At 41.2% G+C, this 24,580-nt stretch overlaps 2 protein-coding genes across 3 annotated transcripts in view; both read left to right on the forward strand.

Annotated features, from left to right (window-relative positions):
- The first annotated feature begins 1,453 nt into the window (after positions 1-1,453).
- pthlha (parathyroid hormone-like hormone a) lies at positions 1,454-15,470 on the forward strand. Its single transcript, XM_051690627.1, has 4 exons — positions 1,454-1,769; positions 2,529-2,650; positions 12,933-13,466; positions 14,356-15,470. Exons 2-3 carry the CDS (start codon positions 2,535-2,537, stop codon positions 13,441-13,443), a joined length of 627 nt encoding a protein of 208 aa, XP_051546587.1. The 5' UTR covers positions 1,454-1,769; positions 2,529-2,534; the 3' UTR covers positions 13,444-13,466; positions 14,356-15,470.
- A 7,621-nt stretch (positions 15,471-23,091) lies between these two features.
- Positions 23,092-24,580, forward strand: part of xpot (exportin, tRNA (nuclear export receptor for tRNAs)) — a 29,813-nt gene continuing 28,324 nt past the window's right edge. For both annotated transcript variants that reach the window (XM_051690547.1, XM_051690548.1), the window contains exons 1-2: positions 23,092-23,192; positions 24,284-24,434. In XM_051690547.1, coding sequence (XP_051546507.1) covers positions 24,345-24,434 — 90 coding nt within the window. In that variant the 5' untranslated portion in view covers positions 23,092-23,192; positions 24,284-24,344. The remainder of the gene's footprint in view (positions 23,193-24,283; positions 24,435-24,580) is intronic.

Raw genomic sequence — 24,580 nt, forward strand, 5'->3', positions numbered from 1 at the left:
GCAGTTAAGGCCACCTAATATAAAGTGTGACCAACAATTATCGGTATAGGCATTATGAAATATAAAGGCGGAGGGATGCCGGAAGAATCGTCACCGGTGCGAGGGCAGCAGACACTTATTGTTTGCAAATGACACTCGCTTTATTTAACAACTAATGCAATGACATTCAGACATTTTTAAGTGTGACTTAAAGGTATAGTTCACCCCGAAATCATTGTTTACTCACCCTCACACCGTTCCAAACCTGTATGACTTTCTTTCCTCTATGGAACACAAAAAGAGATTTTAACGGTTCCATTAACGATTCTTTTAGTATTTTAGAAAAGCAATTCTTATTGTATTACCTGCCCTCAGCAGACTTTGACCAAATGATGAGATCATTTCATATTTCAACAGGATGGATTCTTGCAAATTGGTATTTTTCATTGAGATATTTTCTACATTAATTCATATTTTAGATCCTCATGTCATCCCAGATGTGTGTGACTTTCTTTCTTCTGCAGAACACAAATGAAGATTTTAGAAGAATATCTCAGCTCTGTAGGTCCATACAATACAAGTGAATGGTGACCAGAACTTTGAAGCTCCAAAAAGCACATAAACGCAGCATAAAAGTAACCCAGACTACTCCAGTGGTTTAATCCATGTCTTCTGAAGGCATCCAATCAGTTTTGGGTGAGAACAGACCAAAATATAACTCATTTTTCACTATAAGTCTTGTCAGCAGTCTCCTCAGCGATCATGATTTCAAGCTCGATTACACTTCTTATAGTGCAGTGTCAAGCACTAGGAAGTGTAATCGAGCTTGAAATCATGATCGTGGCTAGAGACTGCAATGGCAAGATAAACAGTGAAAAAGGAGTTATGATTTGGTCTGTTCTCACCCAAACCAGCTTAGATCGCTTCAGAAGATGTGGATTTAAACACTGGAGTTGTCTGGATTACTTTTATGCTGCCTTTATGTGCCTTTTGGAGCTTCAAAGTTCTGGTCACCATTCACTTGCACAAAGCTGAAATATTCCTCTAAAAAACTTCATTTGTGTTCTGCAGAAGAAAGAAAGTCATACACATCTGGGATGGCATGAGGGTGAATAAATGATGAGAGAATCTTCATTTTTGAGTGAACTGTCCCTTTAATTGTACAAAGTGTTTTGGCACCACTGTATGTGTCAGTGAGAGAGATTTACACGCATCTTAACACATCATCAAGAAAACGACTCTTTCCGTGCTATTTCACAAGTGAAACTTTCTCTTGGAACATCATCTCTAAAACTGCTGCCACCCTCTTGCCACATCTGTCTCTCTCTCTCATATAAACAGAGAGGAGTTGACTCCTTATATATGGACAGAGTCTTTGTTAGGACTCCCCCAGCTGTAACCTCCCCGCCCTTTACCTCTCTTCCCTCCCTCTCTCTCAACCTGCACAGACACTTCTGAAACTTCCCATCACAGAGTTGGTGGGTCTATAACAGAGCGGAGCCCACCACAGACACTCTCTCAGTCATATCACACACACCGATCGCCTGTGGATTCCTCTACAGCTCATGTTGTTTGGTCTGGAGATCATATCAGAAACAGAATAAGAAAAGATTTCTGGGAGAGTTTGACGCGTGACATCTGAGATAGTATTTAAAGGACACTTTCACCTGGGCTGACCGCAGCGCTTATTTATTTGTTTGTTTGTTTGATCGCAGTCTGGAAACTTTGAGGACGCTTTTGCTCTGTCTCGCAGGACAGAAGAATCGGAGACAGACATCATTGTCTTCTGAGTAAGTTGCTTTCCTGTTGCTCATCGTTGGGGTTTTGTTGTGGCTCTGAGGACTTGCTGGAATTCGTCTTTTCTGGTTTGAGTTAAACACAGCCGTGTCTCTCTGGAGGCTGGAGTTTGTGGTGGGAGAAAAATATTCTTCAGTCATTTGCAGCTATTTAGTCATTTAAAGAAGTACACTTGCAGGCTAAAGTTTTAACTAGTTATTCTTTATTATTCGTGTTGTCTACATTTTAAAATAGTGGTTAAGTCACCAAAACGATGAAATAACACAAAGGGCAGTATGCAAATTATGTGGTGACCAAAAGTCAAATATTTCGGCTTCTTTTATTATTCTCGGGTATCATCATCCAGAGATGCTTTTAAACATTATTGAAGGATTCCCCATGTATCCTGGACGCTTGTTCGCTGCTTTTTCTTCACTATAATGTCCAAATTTTATAATCATCATTATATTAATAAAATTCAAGCTTTGTAAAGAAATTCAAACCCAGTTTATATTTGATGACAAAATTAATTTCAAGCATTTAAACATAAGCTTTTAGATCAAAAGGGTCGATGAGTTCATGAGAAACATTCAGATTTAGTCAAACATTCGACGAAATCTCTTAAAAAATCTTGAGAACGAGCAGATAAGTCAGCTACACTTCTGGGAAGCATAAAGTTGATGCATGATCAAGACAAAACGAATGTAGAGTTTAGATGAATTATAGATGTGTTATAGTCAAAACTGATGTTGTTGTTTTGTGTTTGTGTTCAGATCGAGATGATGAGGATGTTGTGTTCTGGAAGGGTTCTCCAGCAGTGGTTCTTCACTCTGTTTTTACTGTGTTCTCCTGTACCGCACCACGGCCGGCATGTCGATGCCCTCAGCAGCCGAATGTAAGTGTCTGCGGTTTTATACACACACTCACTGCTGCGATACTACAGTGTACAGTCATGTACAGTCACTAATGTGTTGAAATAATGACTGACTGATTGTACATCATCCTCCTTAGTAGATGTATACTCACCAAATATATAAAATACATTTACATACAATATTGATTTGACCTGAAGTTATTCAAGCTATGTAGGAAATCGGGTCTTTTACACAGCTTTGCGTTCAGAACACACAAATATTTGAATCAAGTCTTCCAGAGAGCTGTGAAACGATAGCTTTTAGATGATATTATTGTTGGTTGTCTGTAATGCACTGGAAAATGTTCAGGTTGGCGATCGTGTTTTGATACTCGCTGCCCACCGGTGTGTTTGCTCAGGGTTTGAGTTCGAGAGCAGGGTGTGGGGCTCCAGGGATGCCACCCAGATGCTCCGCAGGCCACCTGCTGCACACACAGACATGCTTTTGTGTGCCCGCTCCACGACAGATGCCCGCTGTCTGGACAAACCTGATAAACTCCGTTCTCTGATAGTGAAACAATATGCTCTGTTCCAAGTGAACCTAGTGAGCTGCCTATAGAGGGAGCATTTTTAAGAGAAAATTTAAATTCTGTCATCATTTACTCACTCTCATGTCCTTCCAAACCTATATGTCTTTCTATCTAATGTGAAACACAAGAGGAGAATGACGCTGCTATTTTTTCCGTACTATGAAAATGAATGGTGACTGAGGCATTCTGTCTAACATTTCCTTTTGTGGTCTAAGGAAGAGTTTGGAACATCATGAAAGTGAGCAAATAATGACACTTAACGTTTTTGGGTGAACTATCCCTTTAACCCTTAATTGCATTGCAAGTTTCACCAAACATTGGCACGATTACCTATCGCAAATGCATCTACAATATGCCCAGATAGTGTGCATTTTTCAGACACTTAGAAAATAATAGAGATGATGCAACCAATGATAGAACGGGATTCATTAATTCCATGTTGAAATTTTGTAAGGTGCTACACATGTGTTTTCTAAGTCACTTCTTGAGTCTAAATAGATGCGTAACGTACAGAATTTAATTAATACACCCAAACGGCAATAGTCATATCATTCTGTTCATGTGTTAAACTTGCTATAGTTTACTTCCACGTTGCTTCTTCGTCAATCACTGAAACAACAGTGCCACCTTGAGGAACAAATAGCATGAATGATTTGCATGTGTAGACACATTTGGGATGCCGACAATTCACTATTATTGACTTGATGTAGTCATTTGTATGAATATAATGCTCATGTGTCTTGTAATAAACAAAAACAAAATCTATACACAGTATGCAAATTAAGTAATCAGAAAATTTTTATTTATGGAAGTGCAAATAAATATTGCAACATTTATTACATATCTTGGGTCACTAACGACCCTATACACTTTTTTTTATTTTTTTTATTTTTTTATTGTTACACTATGCATAAAGGAAAAATTTAGGAATACTACGGAGGTGTGGGCATAACTCCAAATTATGAATGAGGTAGAGGGGTTGGAATGAGGTCCCGAACGAGGTATGCATTTAAGGGTTAAGGCTACGTGTAGGCAGCTCACTTGGATTTGAAACAGAGTTACAGAGAGAGAGACAGAGAGAGAGACACAGATTGCTGATGCGGAGTTAGGCGGGAGCCCAAGTCAAACGGGCCTCTCCCCGCTGGAGCTGAGCAAGCGCGCTTTTATGTCCCGCGAACCCCCGAGCGGGGCCCAAAATGCAAAACATGCTTCCACGGAGCTCTGGAACGCAGCTCTCCCCCCACTGTCTGTGATCCGTCGCTCCTGCCAGCACCTCTGCAACATCATATCGGCTTTTAATGATGTGAGCGCGTGCGTTTGAGAGAGACGATGGCTTCAAAGACATCCACTCAGTTGAGCCCACACACTTTGGTTTAGATCGTCCAGGGCGATTTGAGGCATTAATGCAGGACTGTGCAGTTTTCTTAGGTTTACTTGAGGGGACAAAATTAGCTACATTTGACTAAACGTAACCTTTGGGAACATCCTCAAAGATAAAAATGATTCAATATGTTTTTTTAAAGCTGTACTGTTTTCAATTGTAAAATACTTTCTCCTATTTCAGCTTAGTATGCTGAGTCACTTATAGTTTAATTTTGTTTTGTATGAGCATTCGATGTTCATAACTTTAGCTCAATCAGTGGTTTGATGAGGGACTATCTGTTTTTTGTATGGAAGACGGGGGAGTAATATTATTTTTGTGATTCCGTTTGGTGATGCTTGTGGCAGAAAATACACACCTTGGTTTTAAGTTTTCTTTTAAGGTTAGGATTGTAGTTTGAGGTTAGCATGTTATCATTTTAATGAACTTTATATGAAAACAATTAGGCCACATCTACACTAATTCATTTTAGTTTGAAAAAATCAACCCGATCTCATGAAAATTCGTACATAATTTACGAGTTGGCTATTTCGAATGGTCTTGCGCGATGTTGTTCACATAAACTCGTACGACTTCATCACGTGCCAATTCCCGGATGTCAAATTCGGAAGTAAGCGCGAGTTCCGTGCATGAGGCGTTAAGGACATACTTTTTTTTTTGGAGGGTTTCCCCCTTTTCTCCCAATTTGGAATGCCCAATTCCCAATGTGCTTTTAAGTCCTCGTGGTCGCATAGTGATTCATCTCAGTCCGGGTGGCGGAGGACGAATCTCAGTTGCCTCCACGTTCGAGACCTTCAACCTGCCTGCTGTGCGCGTTACCATGGAGACATAGCGCATGTGGAGATTTCAAGCCATCCACCGCGGCAACCACACTCAACTCACCACGCACCCCACCAAGAACGAACCACATTATAGCGACCACGAGGAGTTTACCCCATGTGACTCTACCCTCCCTAGCAACCCGGCCAATTTGGTTGCTTAGGAAGCCTGGCTGGAGTCACTCAGCACGCCCTGGGATTCGAACTTGCGACTCCAGGGGTGGTAGCCAGCATCTTTACCACTGAGCTACTCAGGCCCCCCCCCAAGGACATACTTTTATTAATATTATGCCCTAATCCAAACCCCTTATCTAAATTTAACCAATCATGATAGGAAGCTGCTGTGTGTGACAGAAGCAAGTAATTGTTGCGTATTAGATGGAAAAGATGTCCACGTCATTGGCTGTAGTGAAAGTCGTAGAAATTCAAACGAGTGCAGTCGCACGATATCGTACGAATTAGCCAAATTTAGAGAAGTCGTACGAATCCTGATGATTTCGCCATGAAAAAATATTGATTTCCACATTAAAATGGCATTTTCCTACACGGAAAACTGAGCATTAACACATATGTTGTGTGTGAGATGGTGATGTACTGATTAAAGCCACGTCCACGCTAAGCTGTAAGTTTGAAACCGTGTCCTAACATAATCGTTTTCCAAAGTTTGTGGTAATGGAGAGCATTTTCGGTGAAGGAAAATGGCATTCTAGAGTGAAAGAAAGCTGTAAACATAGTGAAATAAATGCGTTTCACATATTAGTGTGGACGTGGCCTCAAGAAACTGGACTAGAGATATTATTTGATTTCGAGAGATCTGGCAAGTTTGTGTGTTCAATGGTAGAGGGATTTTAGAAGTCTGGAAAAGTACCACAACAAAGACAACGGCCACACAAGTTAGCACACAAAGAATGGATCAGAGAAAATATTACTCATTTGACCTGACCAAAAACAGGCAACCAAAAGGTAGAAATACACACACTGTCAGCCTGAACAGTAAGCGAGTAAATGTGGATGAGTCAGTGAGGGTTAACACAGTTTAGGCCTTGAATTTGCATCCATCTGATTGTGTTTTGGCCAAATGCTCCGATGAAATCTCTCCAAGGAAGACTTGTGCTTTGTTTGAAGGACAGAGAATCGCATAATTTCAGTCGGCGGCCAAACAACACAAGTTACTCTTTCAACAGCGTTCACTTTCGCACTTTTATCGTAGTGATCTCATGGCACATCAGAGAGGGGCGTTCACCGTTTATAACAGGCTAATGCTGACAAGTCCATCTGCTCTCCAGGACAATACCTCCTACTGGAGTTTGACTTGAACCTGAGCCAGCTCGTCCTGCAAAGATGAAACACACATGAGCCGGAGATCATTCAGACCGCATGCATCACCGAGGGAGAACGCAGCACACTCTCTCTCTCTCTCTCTGCCCATCTGTTTTTTTAATTAAAGCAGCACAAAGCAGCAATTATCTTCAGGTATGCTAGAAAAGAACGTCTGGACGGACGCCACACTGAGAGTTTTCTCTCTCCGTTTCTGGCTTTAAAACTTGTCGCGTTTGAAGTGAAGATCTCAAGAGTAAAAACACAAATAAAAGAACATTTAGTGAAATGTGAGTTCTGTCTGAATTAGTTTCACTTATTAATTCTTACATAATTCACCTCATAGCCGTAGATAGACAGACAGATATAGAGATAGACAAAGATAGAGACAGACAGACAGACAGATAGATAGACAGATAGACAGAGATAGACTGACAGAAATATAGACAGACAGATGGAGATAGACAGACAGACAGATAGATAGTTAGACAGACAGAGAGACAGACAGACAGACAGATAGTTAGACAGACAGAGAGATAGAGAGATAGACCGACAGAAAAATAGACAGACAGATGGAGATAGACAGACAGATAGATAGATAGTTAGACAGACAGAGAGACAGACAGACAGATAGATAGATTTCATTTATTAATTCTTACATAATTCACCTCATAGCCGTAGATAGACAGACAGACAGAGATATAGACAGACTGACAGACAGACAGACATAGAGATAGACAGACAGATGGAGACAGACAGACAGACAGATAGACAGACAGACAGACAGACAGACAGAGAGATAGACAGACAGATGGAGATAGACAGACAGATAGACAGATAGATAGACAGACAGACAGATAGATAGACAGACAGACAGACAGATAGATAGACAGACAGATGGAGATAGATAGACAGACAGACAGACAGACAGACAGACAGACAAACTGATAGATTGATAGACAGACAGATAGATAGATAGACAGACAGATAGATAGACAGACAGACAGACAGAGAGATAGACAGACAGATGGAGATAGATAGACAGACAGGCAGACAGACAGACAGACAGATAGCTTGAAAGACAGACAGACAGAGAGATAAACAGACAGATGGAGATAGATAGACAGACAGATAGACAGACAGATAGATAGATAGACAGACAGACAGACAGACAGACAGATAGACAGACAGACTGAAAGACAGACAGAGAGATAGAAAGACAGATGGAGATAGATAGACAGACAGGCAGGCAGACAGACAGACAGAGAGATAGACAGATAGATAGATAGATAGACAGACAGACAGACAGATAGATAGACAGACAGACAGACAGACAGACAGAGAGATAATTGATTTGTTGATGTTTGTCCAGCAGTGGTCAGGTATATTTTGACCCTGTTCACAGTCAAATGTGACCTTTCCTCGTGCTCATAAATTTAATCTACCCTTTTATACGATTTACCAGGATAAAATTTTCAATAAATATCATAGATCTGTCCGCAGCGTTGGAAATAAAATCCAAACACCTGAGAAGGTATGAGTGTGGACTGAGACGGCGTCTGTCCTGAAGCGAGCGATTTTCTTCAAGACGCACAGCGACTGCTTTTGGGCTTTTATGGGATAGCTCTGCTCTTTCAGGACGCTTCTCACTCATAAATCTGTCCGAGTACATTAAGAAAATAATACGAGGTGACAGAAGAGAGGAGAATATCACATGCTGCCAGGAAGCGTAGCATTATTTAGGAGCCACGGGAGGGGAATAAAGCCACTTTCCAAAGAAAGGAAAAGTCATCGCTCCACGCCTGGCAAGGAATTATCTCAAGGATCACTTTAACCAGCCTGGAAAAAAGCTGTGTATTTATGTCTCCATATGCAGATTCAAGCACAAGTTTGAGAAGCAGAAAGACTGGAGCAACGTTTACCTGTGTAAACAGAAGCGGAAATGCTGGTTTAATGCTGAAGAGGATTATTTTATTGATGTTAAAATATTTTCTTATATCCATTAATGCGCAGAGAACACTATAAGTAAGCCATTCATAGATTGATTTCCCTGAAAATATTTCTATTCTGTTTGTTTCAGCTTCCCGACCAGCCCCACACAGAAACTTTGGACCGATGACATAAGTTTGGGCCAATGAAAACGGCTTTGAAAACAGTTTTTATTTTTGCAATTCCATTTGGTGAAGCTAGTGGCCCAAAAATTTACACTTCACTTTTAAGTCTCTCGTCTAAGTTAAAAGTTAATTATTTCTTCAATTGAAAAAAATAATGGTTAAAAATTTTTATTTTTAGCATTTTATTGAAAAGCATGTCCTTCCACATCTGCAATATAAAGCTTTCTCATGCTCTGGACAGCTTGCATTAAACACTTTTTTCCACTGTGTGTTTTTAATGATAGAAATACTACCGCAAGTCAAAAGTTCATACACACGTGATGAATTTGTTTCTCAGAATCAAAGAGTGTGATTTTTTTCCCCCCCAGACCACTTAAGCGCAAACCACTCCCCACAGTCATGACTAAACCCTCAGGAATGTTTTCATTGGTCATCTCAATCACAGTACTGATTAGCCACACAACGCTATTCTTCAAAAACCAAAAAGTCATTCTGTCAATAAACTGTTATTGAAAACTACCAGCCGTTTGTCGGCATCTGATCCATTCACGATCTCTCTGAAGTCTGACCTATTCACAGGTGACTGTGTGATTGAGATGATGCGGGGCGTGGTGCGCGCTTAAATAGTCTGGGGGGTGGAATCACACTGATAAAGAAGCAAACGTGTGAACTCCTTCAATACTGTTTAAAAAACACATTTATGGTGGGGGCCTGGGTAGCTCAGCAAGTAAAGACGCTGGCTACCACACCTGGAGTCGTGAGTTTGAATCCAGGGCTTGCTGAGTGACTCCAGCCAGGCTTCCTAAGCAACCAGTTGGCCCGGTTGCTAGGGAGGGTAGAGTCACATGGGGTAACCTCCTCCTGGTCACTATAATGTGTTTTGCTCACAGTGGGGCGCATGGTTAGTTGTGTGTGGATACCGTGGATAGCGCGCTACGTCTCCGCGGTAACGCACTCAACAAGTCACGTGATAAGATGCGCGGATTGACGGTCTCAGACGCGGAGGCAACTGAGATTCGTCCTCCGCCACCCGGATTGACGCTAGTCACTACGCCACCACGAGGACTTAGAGCGCATTGGGAATTCGGCATGCTAAATTGGGGAGAAAATCCCCAAAAAATAATAAAAAATAAATAAATGAACCTTTACGTAATCTAGACAAAGGGTGGCTACTTTAAGTAGTGTAAGACAGTTTTGATATGTTTTCCTAATTTTGGGTCACTACATAATTCTTCAATTTACATATTTCCATTTGTGTCATTTCGTAGTTTTGATGACTTCGTACATAATTTATGAGTTGGCTATTTCGTATGGTCTCGCACGATGTTGTTCGCATCAACTCGTATGACTTCATCATACCAGAAGTCATCGGCTGTAGTGAAAGTCGTAGAAATTCAAACGAGTGCAGTCGCATGATATCGTACGAATTAGCCAAATTTAGAAAAGTCGTACGAATCCTGACGATTTCGCCGTGAGAGCGTGTTGAACGAGTAGGTGTTTTCAAACTGTTGACTGGTTGTGTAGGTTAACTATCGATTCATTATTGCAGCCCTAGTAATCAATCCAGAATGTTTTGTAAAGTACAGAGGGGAATGATTTGCTGTTTCTTCAGTCAAGTAATAGTATGTGCTGTAATTTAGGAAGTGTGGGTGTATTACAGTGTGTCCTGATCTGACCATGGTTTTGAGTCGTGCCCTCTGCTGCCCCCTTGTGGTCACACTGCTGTGTGCATTTTAACCCGAGCAGCGTTCACGACCCTCCGCTGGTCTCTCCATGTTTAAAGAGTGGATATTTTGGAATAGCACTGAATTATGCTTTACTTTGGCTTGTGTGCTGCACCGGCTATGAGATATGTGTAATTGTTTCAAGACATTTGGACGGTACACCGAGTATCCAAAAGTGCACACGGTAGCAGAGAGCACTTCGACAGCGGGGCCCGTTGGCTGTCAGGTCTGGCCGCACATAGACCTCCAAATGATTTACACCGGGACACAATGGCACCATTAATTAGAATTATTGCGATGAGAGTTTAGGCTGCCTGTTTAATCAGCTCTCCTCCAATAAAACCTGTGATTATTGGCTTTTGCCACTTTCGGCTCTAGACAGTTTTGATGTACTATGTTTAAAATTGCACGTGGACCGTGGAGGTGCGCTAGAACCCTCGGCCCGGAGCGCTGGCTCACGGCGGTTCACATAAGCACTCCTGCGGGTTTGTTTGGGTTAGATGCAGGATCGGGAACCATAGGCTCGGTTGGGTGAAACAGCGCCAGTGAGGCGTTGGATACGGGCCAGATATCCTTAAGCCCCCCTGCATTTAACTAAAAACACATTGAACAGGGGCGACAGTAAGAACAAGTGTACATTAGGCTAAAAAGCACAATGTCAGATTCTGTGCGTGTGTGTTAGGGCTGGGTGGTGTGACCAAAATTTCATATCAAGTTACTTGATGAAAGATTAACAAAACAAACATTTTTATTTGGCATTTTGTATTAGATTGTGGTGGTTTAAATTCCTTGAGGAAATAGTTTTATATGGCTGACACCAGAGTCGAACCAGATTCAGTTTAAGAGTTTTTATAGAAAAAGATTTTAAAAATCTTATATACGTTTTTTTTTTTTTTAATCACAACAACTTTTATTACATTTTAACTCGGGTTTCATCCTGAAAATAGCCATGGAAGCAGGCATGGTGTTAAATCACAAACAAACATTGTTATTCTGAATAACATGCACTGACGAATCAAAATATGACCAGGAATGTGTATTACAGAAGTAAATTGCGTCAATTTTATCTTATCAAATTTTGCCTCTCAGTTGAATTCATCTTATTTTAAGGAAGTGTATTTTATATTTTTATAGAAAGAAATTATAAAACATTTTATCTGATTTATTAAAATTTTTTTGCAATGTTGCGAATACTATTTTACACGAAATGCAACTTTACACTAAAAACACTGAATTGAAAAAATGATAAACAGTTGTATTTTACTACATGTTAGAGCCATAAATAGCTCTAAAATATGGGTTCGTAAATAAAGATGTTTTTCTAAATATTAAAGGAATATTCCCGGTTCAGTACAAATTAAACTCAATCGACAGCATTTGTGGGATTATATTGATTACCACAAAAATTCATTCTTGTCTATAAAAAGCACAAATGTGTGTTCCAGTGAGACACTTACAATGGAAGTCAATGGGGTCAATAATCTGTAAACATTAAAATACTCACTGTTTCAAAAGTATAGACACAAGACATAAACAATATGTGTGTTAACATGATTTACACTTACTAACCTTTTCTGTGTAAAGTTACAGCCAATTTTACAACTTACAATTTTACAAGCCACGATGACGATGTAATGTCAACAAACCCTATAACCCTAAAACAGCAGTGAAAATTATGATTTAAACAACATTACAGCTAAAATAATATGAGTTTTAACAGAAGAATTAATGTGATTTTATAAAATAATAATCTTCACATTTCTGCCTTTAAACCCTCCAAAACGTGTCTCACTGTAACCTCCATTTTTGCTTTTTTAAAGAAAAGATGGAACGAGTCGAAATTAATTTTTGTGGTTATCAACATCATGCAACAAATGCTGTCGGTAGAGCTTAACTTGTACTGAACCCGGAATATTCCTTTAAGTGGTTTTTGTACATAAAGATATGCTTATTTTGAATATTTTTTGAATATTTGGTCTAATATAGTGCCATTTTTAAGAGAACATAAATTATTTCAAATTTAAATATTCCCTCCTTTTGTATCACATGACTACTCAATTCCATACGTAATACGTATACTTAAATAACCTTTAACTTTTTGAATGTGACAGTCTGGACAGTCTATTAACTGCGGAATCATATTTAATTTAAAGTTTGTTCACATGGAAATAGTTCCCAAGTTTTACCCGCCTTTACACTACTGAAGTAAATATTGTCAAATTTGATTTCATCGTATAGTATCGTTAATTTTGCCTCTCAGTTGAATCTTGTTTAAAGTGAAGATATTTTACAAACAAAAATATATAATATGCATATAAAAAAATAAATGCAACAAATGCTAATTCTAAAGTCTGATCTCATTCTGTCTTCTCTTTTCTAGGAAGCGCTCAGTGACGCATGCACAGCTAATGCATGATAAGGGACGGACACTGCAGGATTTCAAGAGGCGCATGTGGCTGACAGAACTCTTGCATGAAGTGCACACAGCAGAGATCCGTGAAGTGCAGCAGCGGGGCGCCGTCGGCAGCAGCGGAGGGGGAGGGGGCGGTTTTACCGTTGCTGTGCCGGTGGGTGTGGGGGTTGCCATGGGAACGGACATCGTCCATCCGAAACCCGCAGGCGGCACGAAGAATCTGCCGATCAGCTTCCGGCTTGAGGACGAGGAGGGTACGAACCTCCCACAGGAAACCAACAAGTCGCAAACGTACAAAGAGAGCACGCTGAAGGACATTGGCAAACGGAAGAAAAAAGGCCGTGCGGGAAAGAGGAGGGAGGGGGAGAAGAGGAAGAGGAGGGCTCGTTCGCTTGGCCGATCACCGCTAGAAGAGTTCGGGAGTGGCTTCCACCTGGAGTGGCGGCCATACTTGGGCCAGCGTGTGGCGCTGCACTAAGACACTGTCAGTCTCTGACAACGGTAATTACTTTGACACTGCACACAACTAATAAAAATAAAAACAGCATTATTTTACTAAAAAGAAAAAAGAAATTCTCCTCAATGTGGAATGCCCAATTCGCAATGCGCTCTAAGTCCTCGTGGTGGCGTAGTGACTCGCCTCAATCCAGGTGGTGGAGGACGAATCTCAGTTGCCTCCGCGTCTGAGACCGTCAATCCGCGCATCTTATCACGTGGCTTGTTGAGCGCGTTACCGCGGAGACATAGGCTTCACGCTATTCTCCGCGGCATCCACACACAACTCACCACGCGCCCCTGGTGAGAGTGAGAACCACATTATAGCGACCACGAGAAGGTTACCCCATGTGACTCTACCCTCCCTAGCAACCAGGCCAATTTGGTTGCTTAGGAGACCTGGCTGGAGTCACTCAGCTCACCCTGGATTCGAACTCACAACTCCAGGTGTGATAGTCAGTGTCAAGTGTCAGCCTCTTCGTGGTCACTATAATGTGGTTCTCGCCTTCGGGGATGAGTTGTGCGTGAATCCTCCACACGCGCTATGACTCCGCGGTAACGCGCTCAACAAGCCACGTGATAAGAAGCGCAGATTGACAGTCTCGGAAGCGGAGGCAACTGAGATTCGTCCTCCGCCACCCGGATTGAGGCGGGTCACTACGCCACCACGAAGGGCCTAGAGCGCATTGGGAATTGGGCATTCCAAACTGGGGAGAGAAAGGGGAGAAAATCAGAAAAGAAAAAAAAGATAGCTGATCTACTCTCACACTACTCCAAAATGTAAAATGAGTTAAGTCACTACTTTTAGTTTGTTACTCCATAACAGCTGTTTGTCATTCATAAAGTGTGTCTGAATTGCACTAATGTTGCTGATCTGTTTTACCTTCTTTTTTAGATCCATGAGGACATTTGAAATGGACACCTAAATACTCATGTTACGTCCACTGTACAAGTGAGAGGAAAATATTTATTGTCTGTAAATATTCTTAATGCGCCCGAACAGTGACAATGACAAATAAAGATAACTGCTAAAGCATTATAACAGCTCCACGGAGCTACCGATTTGGATCCTTGTGAATACTTTGCTTTATTTCTTTTTTGTTTTCCTTTTTATCCATTTTTTTTTAGGACTATGCCTCTATTACGGTGTCAGAATTCCTGTAATTTATTTTGTTTGAATGGTGTATTTATTTTGTAAAGTTATCAAGGTGCTGCTGACCTTCTATATTTTTGTACTATAATGCACTTTAGATATATAAATATAGAAATATATACAGGTAATTTTGTTAATGGACATATTTTGTGGTTCAACTGAATGAAGAAGATTACAGTCATGCCCTCTTGTGTTCATCCTGTTTGACAAATTTTTCATCCATGTTTCTGTATGCCGATGGCTCTGTTCCAAAATCTAGTAAGCTGCATACCTTGACAATATATTAAGGCGTCATTGGTACCCTCTTGACGTGAAGGTACTTTTTTTTTTTAAGATAACTAATTTAACCAAATTCTAAGACAGTATCTCATATACAAAGATTAAGATGGTAGACGAGTTGAGAGAAATGTTGAGCGTAAATACACATTATATGTATTGAATATTTCTTTTAATCAGTACTGAGAGAAACCCCAGTGCATTTTTATGCTTATTACAGTATTGCATTGTTAGCTTAGCAACATGCTTAAGTCAGACTCCATTGTAATTAGTTTTGAGTCAAAGTTTCTCGTGCACTTCACACGAGGAGCGCTATTTGTGTGGTACGCAGAGTCGCTGCCTATGTAGTGAGGTTCAGTGCAAGGCAGCTCACTTAAGTTTGGAACAGAGCTTTTTACTGCTGTCCTGGACGTGCCTCACGTCAGCCACTCCGAAAACAGTCTGTGCCTCCCTTTGGCCACCGGCTACAGCTGCGCTTTAAAACTACAGAGCGACCTGTATGTGACCAGCACATGTTATAGAATGACTCTTGTTTTTTGCACTGAGAGAAAAACCCTGTACTGAATGAATTAAACATCTGACCGTCTGCTCGCAGTGTCCGTGTGTGTTTGCAAGTGTGTGTGTGTTTGTTTGTGTGTTGGGGGGGGGGAGCTACTCGGAAACTGCTTCTTTCCGCTACAAGCTACTCATAATTTAAAGTAGTTAAACTACAGCTAAGCTACCTTTTCAGAAAGTTGTTAGCTACACTACAAAAAGTTGCTGAATACATGATTGAGGCCTAACCCTAAAGGGGCAATGTCTTTTAAATATATGCATTAAACAGCATTTGATAACAGATCCATTTACACTAAAAGCACAGTAGTATATATTACTGAGATGAAAAGAGCAGCGTTTAACTAAATATTCAGCCACAAGAATGCAAAAGTAAAGTGCCGTTCAGAGACTTATACGCTGAGAATCAATTACAGTAAATTGACCTCTTTTTTTAATTGGTTCATGTCAGAACAAACCAATCCAATAAAATTAATCCTGACCTCCCAACACTACATATGAGAGAAAGAGGACATTCAGCGAGAGCACAATGGAGTATTACATTGAATTCATTCTATTGTGCATGCAAAAGACTAGCTTGGGTTCCAAAATATGCATAGAAAACATATATGCTTGCTTGAGGTGGATTTATATTTTTTGTTTGATAAGGAGGCATGGACATAAACTACAATGGAAATGCATTTACCGAATATATTCCAATAGAACTAATATAGGACTATAGATGCACATGAAAAAGTCATATCACTTTGCCTCAACAAGACATGTGAATACGTAATTTGCTAGGAAAATATCACATACCATCTCAAACGTTGCCCTTGTTATTCTGAAATAAGTAATCTGCCTCTGAACGCTAGCAAACTAAGTTCGTCAAAGCGTTTTGTCTGCACGCTCTAAAAATGCAAGTAATTATTACATTTAATAAAAGAGCCACAGTAGCTTGAACTTCCATTTTTACTTCTATTATGAGGCAGTTTCCCCAGAAGTGTCGAATTTGTTCTCTTAAACACATGGGATGGAAACACTGCTTTATTTTTATTTTGTTGCGATATTCAAACTTTTCAGAAATTACATTCGTAGCATGGCTGGAAACATGACTAATTTCACATTAAAAACAAAATGCATGTAAATGCATTGCTACTTTGCTAGCACATTACAGGAAAAGCTTCTCAATTTCAAAAACAGCTGAGCTACAGTCACACTAAAGATTTTGTTAAATTAGTATGCTGTTACTTATTTTAGTTTTTTTGATTTTTCCCCTTTTTCTCCCAATTTGGAATGCCCAATTCCCAATGTGCTTTTTAAGTCCTTGTGGTCGTGTAGTGATTTGCCTCAGTCCGGGTGGCGGAGGATGAATCTCAGTTGCCTCTGTGTCTGAGACCATCAACCCACGCATCTTATCATGTGACTTGTTGAGCGCGTTGCCATGGAGACATAGCACGTGTGGAGGCTTCATGCCATCCACCGCGGCAACCACGCTCAACTCACCACACACCCCACCGAGAACAAACCCCATGTGACTTTACCCTCCCTAGCAAGCAGGCCAATTTGGTTGCTTAGGAGACTTGGCTGTAGTCACTCAGCACTCCCTGGGATTCGAACTAGCGAGCTAGCGAACTCCAGGGGTGGTAGCCAGCGTATTTTACCACTGAGCTACCCAGGCCCCCTTATTTTAGGTTTTTAGCATCCGTAGGATGTTTCTGCTCAGGTTGCCCAAAGGTCTGCTCACTTTAAATAGGTTTTGCATCACAAGAACATAGCTTCATACACACGACGACCCAGAGAGCACCAACACTCAACTTTTCCATCACAGGAGGGGGGCCTTTTGCGCTCAGCACGCCAGAAATGAATTCAGTTTCTCTGACATTTATTTGTTTGCCTTTGATGAAAGTCACACAAGCTGTTAATGAAGGCTGAGATCAGCGCTGTCGTACATCCCGAGAGAACGTACAGAACGGTTAGCTTCATATTGCTTGATTTAGTTGTTTTTCCCACTTTCCACCAGCTCTCATCTTGCAGAAATTTTACAGGCCACAAAAAACTATTCACTCATTTTGGGATCATTTCAGGATAGATTTCCCCCCACGGAGGTGCCGTAAACACATCAATACACGCATGAAACGGGATCAAGTCAGCATGTAGCTGTCACACTCTCTGTGTAAAGTGACCCCCCTCAGCTCCGACACGTTTAAAGAGATGTATGCGTAATGGGAATGTGGTATAGCGTGGGGAGTGGTAGCTCTCAGACCACACACATCCTGGGACTCCTCACACTCGACGGGGTGGCACTTACATCAATCACATACATGAGCTCCAGAAAAATCAGACTATCTATCTACTCTAAAGCTTCACAATTTAACAAATGATATTAAAAATGCAAATGTTGCATACAGCCCATTTTTAAAACTGACAGGAAAGAAAAATTACAAATGAGACATTAGTCTATTCATATAGACTAATATAATTGTTTATCTAGTCATATAAGCAATGAGATTAAATGAGAACAAATGTAGACTTTAAATTTTTTTCCTAGTAATCTCACACATGGATATTCTCTAATGTTATAAAAATGAGCCCAATTACATGCACACCAATATGCTTACTACTCCCAAAAATCATCGTATTTAAAAAATCTGACAAAGCATTTAAATAACCGTGTTATTCTCCACTTTTGACATCAAACCATGAAGAGGCATGCACGCAACATGTGCACACATTGGATAAGCCAGTAAGAATGCCAGTAAATGTTTTTACATATGCGAAAAGGCCAAAAACCTGAGTCAATTGGTATATGCTTAATCCATATGATCACACACACTGTCGGGTTATTAAGCATAGCTGATGTACGATCGTGCATGCAAACACGCTCATTGAGCCAATGCACGCAGGTATTGTGTGCATAACTGTTTATGTTTCACGTCAAAAGCAGAAAATAACCAGATGATGCACTATCCAATTTTTGGTAGTTATCAGCGTACTGGTGTGCATGAAAACTCTCTGTGCTCGGAGCTGACGAAAATACCAAAGTGTGCGATCAAAAATCAGATATTTTAACATGAACTCAAACATTTGTCATCAAGTTCCTCCAAGATCAGTTGATCTCAGCAATGCTACCCATTTGTGTCTATTTTGTGATTAGTTACATGTACGGCTCCGGTGATTGGCTACAAAAACTGCATTGCAAAATTTATACTGCATACTTTCAAAGATGCATGCGCCAGCCGAGCAACTGCCATTGAGATGAATGGGAATGCAAACGGATCGCTCTCTTCCTGTATCATAGACCTACTGACAGAGGCGGGATGTTATTCTCGAGCTGGCAAGAGTTCTGTGGAACCGACACGTTCCTCAAGGGAGAAAAGCAGGATAAATAATCAGTCCGGAATGAAACTCCACCTGTAAAACACTATCAGTGTGTGGGAAACAGAATGAAGCCGCAATGGTGGAAAATCTGAGAGTCTCTTTGAAGTACTTCAGGAAAAGAAACAATATAATCAAAAACTCACTTAAACTCTACAAAGAATCAACGTGCTTTCCTTCAGTCTTTAGGGGATGATGTGTGTTATTTAATTGACCTAATTACTGCCCAATCCAAAGGCTGATTTTCACATTCAGCAGAGTAATTCCATCACTCGGGCCTCGGTCGTACTGGCTGCGGTTTGTTCTCTGGAAGAAGAAACCATGACTCAAATTGGTACAGAGATCAACACTGAGCTTTCAGGTTAGAGAAACTGTCCGAGTGAACCGGATCAGACAATTACCCTCTCCAGCAGGGAAATCAATCGGGCCGTGAGCGTGGGAAACAGCAATTTAGCTGGGCGGCTGCTGCCGAGCCATGAAAATTACCCAGGATTATTGGTTCTGAGGATTTCCCGCCAAGCCAGTGGGTCGGTACCTGTGCGCCACGCTGCCCCCTGATCTCTTAAACACCCTGTGAGGCAGCGCCCTGGTGCAGTGGTTCCGACGAAAATGAGGTAGTGTGAGCCGAATGGTTTTCAACAAGGTTCCAGTGATTGTGATGGAAAATTGTCCATTTAAATAAACACCAACTGGTTAATACCAACAGAGAGAGGGGGAAACTAGGCTTTGGCTCGCAGAGCCGTGTTTTTAAGCCCAGCTTCAAATCTTTTACAAACAAAGAGAGCCAAGTGTGATTTTCAAAGCAGCTAAAACAGTTCAACAGAGGAGGGACGCAGAAAGACCCTTGAATTCTGATTATTCGTTTCATTGAAAAAAAATTAAAAATACAGTATCTGCAATCAAATCTGCTGTTTATTGGGGGCCTGGGTAGCTCAGCGAGTATTGACGCTGAATATCACCCCTGGAGTCGCAAGTTTGAATCCAGGGCGTGCTGAGTGACTCCAGCCAGGTCTCCTTAGCAACCAAATTGGCCCGGTTGCTAGGGAGGGTAGAGTCACATGGGGTAACCTCCTCGTGGTCGCGATTAGGGGTTCTCGCTCTCAATGGGGCGTGTGGTAAATTGTGTGTGGATCGTGGAGAGTAGCATGAGCCTCCACATGCTGTGAGTCTCCGCGGTGTCACGCACAACGAGTCACGTGATAAGATGCACGGATTGACATCACATGTGCCTTTAAACACCAAGCACACCTCTCCTCGGGAGACCGGTCTCTAACTGCTTGCATCTTCGCAGGTACAGGAACGGAGCGGGGTGGGTCTGGTGTGCGTTAGATGCGACGTCAGGGATTGGAGCACGCAACACGGCCAATGGGCCAGAATGCCGGGCCGCTCGAGTGAAGCCGCCGCCCCACACATCTCGGACCAATGAGGGAAGCACATTGCGCCCTCTGGGATCCCGCCCACTATCACCTGAACCTTCCCGTCTTCAGTACTCTTCCTTCACATAGCCCTTTCCACTGCGAAGGCCATGATTCCCCTTTGTTTTGGACATTTTGTGGCCTGACGCCACACCCACTGTGTCTGTCTCTTGCTCACCATGCCACACAGTGTCGTCAGATTTTACTGCTGATTTGAAATATGTTCTTTTATCGTAATCTTGACAAATTTTAGCACATTGTTGCACAATGGAGTGTGCGACTCATGAGCTCTCTGCCGGGCGCACACCACCTTGTGCTCGCGCTTGCCGTTTGATGTTGCGCCATTTATCCGTGATCTGCTCCATGAAAGCTTCAGGTCACAGCGGTTTGTTTCATGACTCCAGCGGGGACCTCTTGTTTGGACATTTTATCTTTGTACTTGCACTCATTCTGTTCGGACTGTCTGGTGTATCACACTCCTGTTTATCAATACCATACCATCACTCTGGACTATACTGTTGACTCTGGCTTCATTGTTGTTTGTAGTAATTATATTGTGTTTGTTGTTTTATTGTCTGGTTTGTTTATTTTGTTTACATGTACTTTTATGTTTGAGCATTGGCTGGAAGCATTATATAAAGTAAATGTTATTATTACCTACTTACCTATTAGTGGTAGTAACTCTGTCAATTGCATGACACAGTGTTATGTGCTGTGAACGTGACAGCGCCCATGAGGGGGCGACCCGCTCCATGTCAAATTAAACAGCTTTTATTGGGTTTCTGATATGACTGGAGTCTTCAACTATAGTGACTGTGCATCAAAAACTTAGTGCACCTTTAATGTGCAACTTTGCATGTTGCATTCAGATTCTGGGCTCATCTGCTTGCCTGTATATATTATGCATCATCAATAAGGTGCATGCTGAAATTTGTCCTCCAACTTCACTGTGTTTACATTAAGCCATGTTGTTTTTCACGTGAAGCATTTTAGAATGTCCCAAACAACAGTCCTTTGCAGTGAACATTTTATTACAGGTATGATATTAATAACTATGTTATTAATATTATTATAATAAAAGTAGAGCTATTAATGATGGCATTGTGGCTTTGATAATAACAACTAGCTGTGTTACAAACAATAGTGTCCCCAAACCTTGCTAGCTTTGAACCTGAAGGTTAATTTTATTCTATATTATCTATCTCACACCAGCTGTCTAATCTGTCAAATCTAACACAACAGTTTATCAGCTTCCTGCCACCACTTACTGCGCAAGTTGGAAAGGTTTATATGACCGGTGCTTGATGGCGATTTTTGTTGTTGCATCTTTCCTGATACTGTAATGACAGCAGCACTGTGCATGCATTTATCTGAAATTCTTCATGACATTTGGATATCTACGAAGTCTCAGATGTCATATTTTGCTTTGTGTCTCTGTTAACACAATACTTTAGGTCTGAGTAATTATTTAAAATACGCTTTGTGATTGTGTTCTGAGCAGGCCTGGCTCCACAGGGGGGCCTGGGTGGGCCTGGCCCACCAAATCATGAACTTGGCCCACCTTGAGAACTACACCTACACCCACCCCTCCAACTGTTCGGCCCACCCGGAGGGTCCTATGGCCCACCTTACATCTTAGTGCTGGAGCCAGGCCTGGTGCTGAGTCTGTTCATTGCAGAGTTGTCTTTAGCATTACCTGTGACTGTCTGTCAAGCTGGCATCTCAATAGTTGGTGAACAGAGGCCTCTGGCGGCAAGAAATAAACATAACAGGTTCATTAAAGTGCAGAACTCTGATTTGCTGGGGGGAAAAATACATGCTGGGAATACATAAATAAATCATGGGATTCCGATATTTGTTGAGATTATGTAATGTCATACAATATAAAAAAATATTATATTATATAATGTCATATGTTAAAACATACTGGTGCATGCACAGACAAATACTGTATATCATCATTTACAATGACTTACAAAAAATTATAATTCACAGCAATTTCTGAGAAAATACTACAACTGTTGTTACTGCTTTCAGAATCATTGCTATTATGTTTAATTTATCATTTTATGACAGCTGTGGTTGATACCACGTTTTCAGAGTTTCATTGTAATAACTACAGTAATAACTATAGTTATTCTGTGAGTTTTTGTAGTGTGTGTGTGTGTGTGTGTGTGTGTGTCTGTGTGTGTCAGTGTGTGTATGTATGTGTGTTTGTGTGTGTGTGTCTGTTTGTGTGTGTGTGTGTCTGTATGTGTTTGTGTGTGTGTATCTGTTTGTTTGTGTGTGTCTGTGTGTGTATGTGTTTGTTTGTGTGTGTGTCTGTTTGTGTTTGTGTGTGTCTGTTTGTTTGTGTGTGTGTCAGTGTGTGTCTGTTTGTTTGTGTGTGTTTGTGTCAGTGTGTGTGTGTGTGTGTGTTTGTTTGTTTGTGTATGTGTTTGTGTGTGTGTTTGTATGTGTGTGTATGTGTTTGTGCGTGTCCGTGTGTGTATGTGTGTGTTTGTTTGTGTGTATGTATTTATGTGTGTGTGTGTCTGTGTGTGTGTTTGTTTGTGTGTATGTATTTGTGTGTGTGTGTTTGTGTGTGTGTGTTTGTGTGTGTTTGTTTGTGTGTATGTATTTATGTGTGTGTGTGTCTGTGTGTGTGTTTGTTTGTGTGTATGTATTTGTGTGTGTGTGTTTGTGTGTGTCAGTGTGTGTGTGTGTGTCTGTGTGTTTGTTTGTGTTATGTATTTGTGTATGTGTTTGTGTGTGTCAGTGTGTGTGTGTGTGTGTTTGTTTGTTTGTGTGTATGTATTTGTGTATGTGTGTGTGTGTGTGTGTTTGTGTATGTGTATGTATGTGTTTATGTGTTACAGCTGAAGTTCTTCCGGTGCTCGTGTCCAGTACATCCGCTCGCCCGACACGCCGCTGTTGCATGTGTTTCATGCAGATTGAGTGACTGAAGCAGGGGATGATGATGGAGCGGTAAAGTTAACGGTAAGGTTCGGTAACGGACACGTTATCCACACATTTACACTGTAGCGTAATATTTGATTCATTCAGGTAAAAGTTTCGCGTGAGTCTTTTGTGTGACAGCGCGCGAGCCGTCATAATCACGTTCACAACAACATTACCTGCGAATAAGCCGATAACTTATTAAACTACCTGTCTGTGCGACTCAACTCGACGCAAAATCCTCGGCAGGTGTGTCACGGTTGCTGTATAACGCGGGTTTGTCGTTATTTCGGCGAGTTTTCTCGGTCTGTCACGCCACGTTCACTCGGATTCGGGACGCGCGTGACACGCTTGTCGGTTAGCAGCGCGTGCGCGCAGAGATAGAAATAAAGTCGATTATTTTGTATTACGAAGATACAAATAGCGAATTAATTTGATGTTTGATCTATCTGTCAGTGTTGTGTGTTGTTAGACCATATGGCACATGACTATTGGGCCTGTGTTACATCAGAAAAATCCTTACAAAAACTACAGTGGTACAGTGATGTAATTAAATGGTAATATTATAGTACTATTTGGTTACCTTGATCACATGCCATGATATTTACACACTTCAGTGTGGTCCATGTTCAAAAGCATGTTACCATGAGACTGTTATTATGGTACTTTTGCTTAGTGTACAAACAGTGTCAGAGATGCAGAATGCTGATTCAGCTCTGTTTGTTTTGGTCATTTATCTGTTGTATTTATATTGTGCTTTCTGTTGAAGTCATGAACACAAATGTGTTCAATTACACAATTACCCAACACTTCTCTATTATAGATTAAATTCGATTTTAACCAATAATAAAATTAATTGATCTGACACAGGTGTGTGAAAATGTGCTCTCTGACTCGATACCAATGGTACTACACAGTCTGATCACTGCACTACAGTACCATCTCAGGACACTGTTGTTGTTGTTGTTTTTGTTTTGTAAGAGCAACAAACACCAACGTCCAACAGTTGTTTCATTGAGTTGTGTATTAACCCTGTTGTCATTTGTTGGGACTGTGTGAACACGCCCTAAGACTTGTGTTGACCTTTCAACCTGTCTAATGTCAGTGTGTTTGTATGTCTGTCTCTCTCTCAGATGTGCGTGTCCTGTGCCGAGGTTTGGAATAAACGCATAGAGGACAGCAGCTAACACACGTATGGCCTGCGAGTCGGCGTTACCTGCCATCATGGACGAGCAGGCCCTCATGGGACTGAACCCCAACGCCGATGCCCGCTACAGGCAGAGGGTAAGACACACAAAACACAGGATCAGACCAACTCGTGGTTTTTCAGGAAACGTACACATTGATCCATTTAGCTGTTCTGTTTACACATTGTCGATTTGAGTAATAACTGGGCCTGCATGGAAACTGAGTTCCATAGAAACTGTAAC

Source organism: Myxocyprinus asiaticus, chromosome 47 (assembly GCF_019703515.2).
Source record: "Myxocyprinus asiaticus isolate MX2 ecotype Aquarium Trade chromosome 47, UBuf_Myxa_2, whole genome shotgun sequence".
Classification (NCBI taxonomy): domain Eukaryota; kingdom Metazoa; phylum Chordata; class Actinopteri; order Cypriniformes; family Catostomidae; genus Myxocyprinus; species Myxocyprinus asiaticus.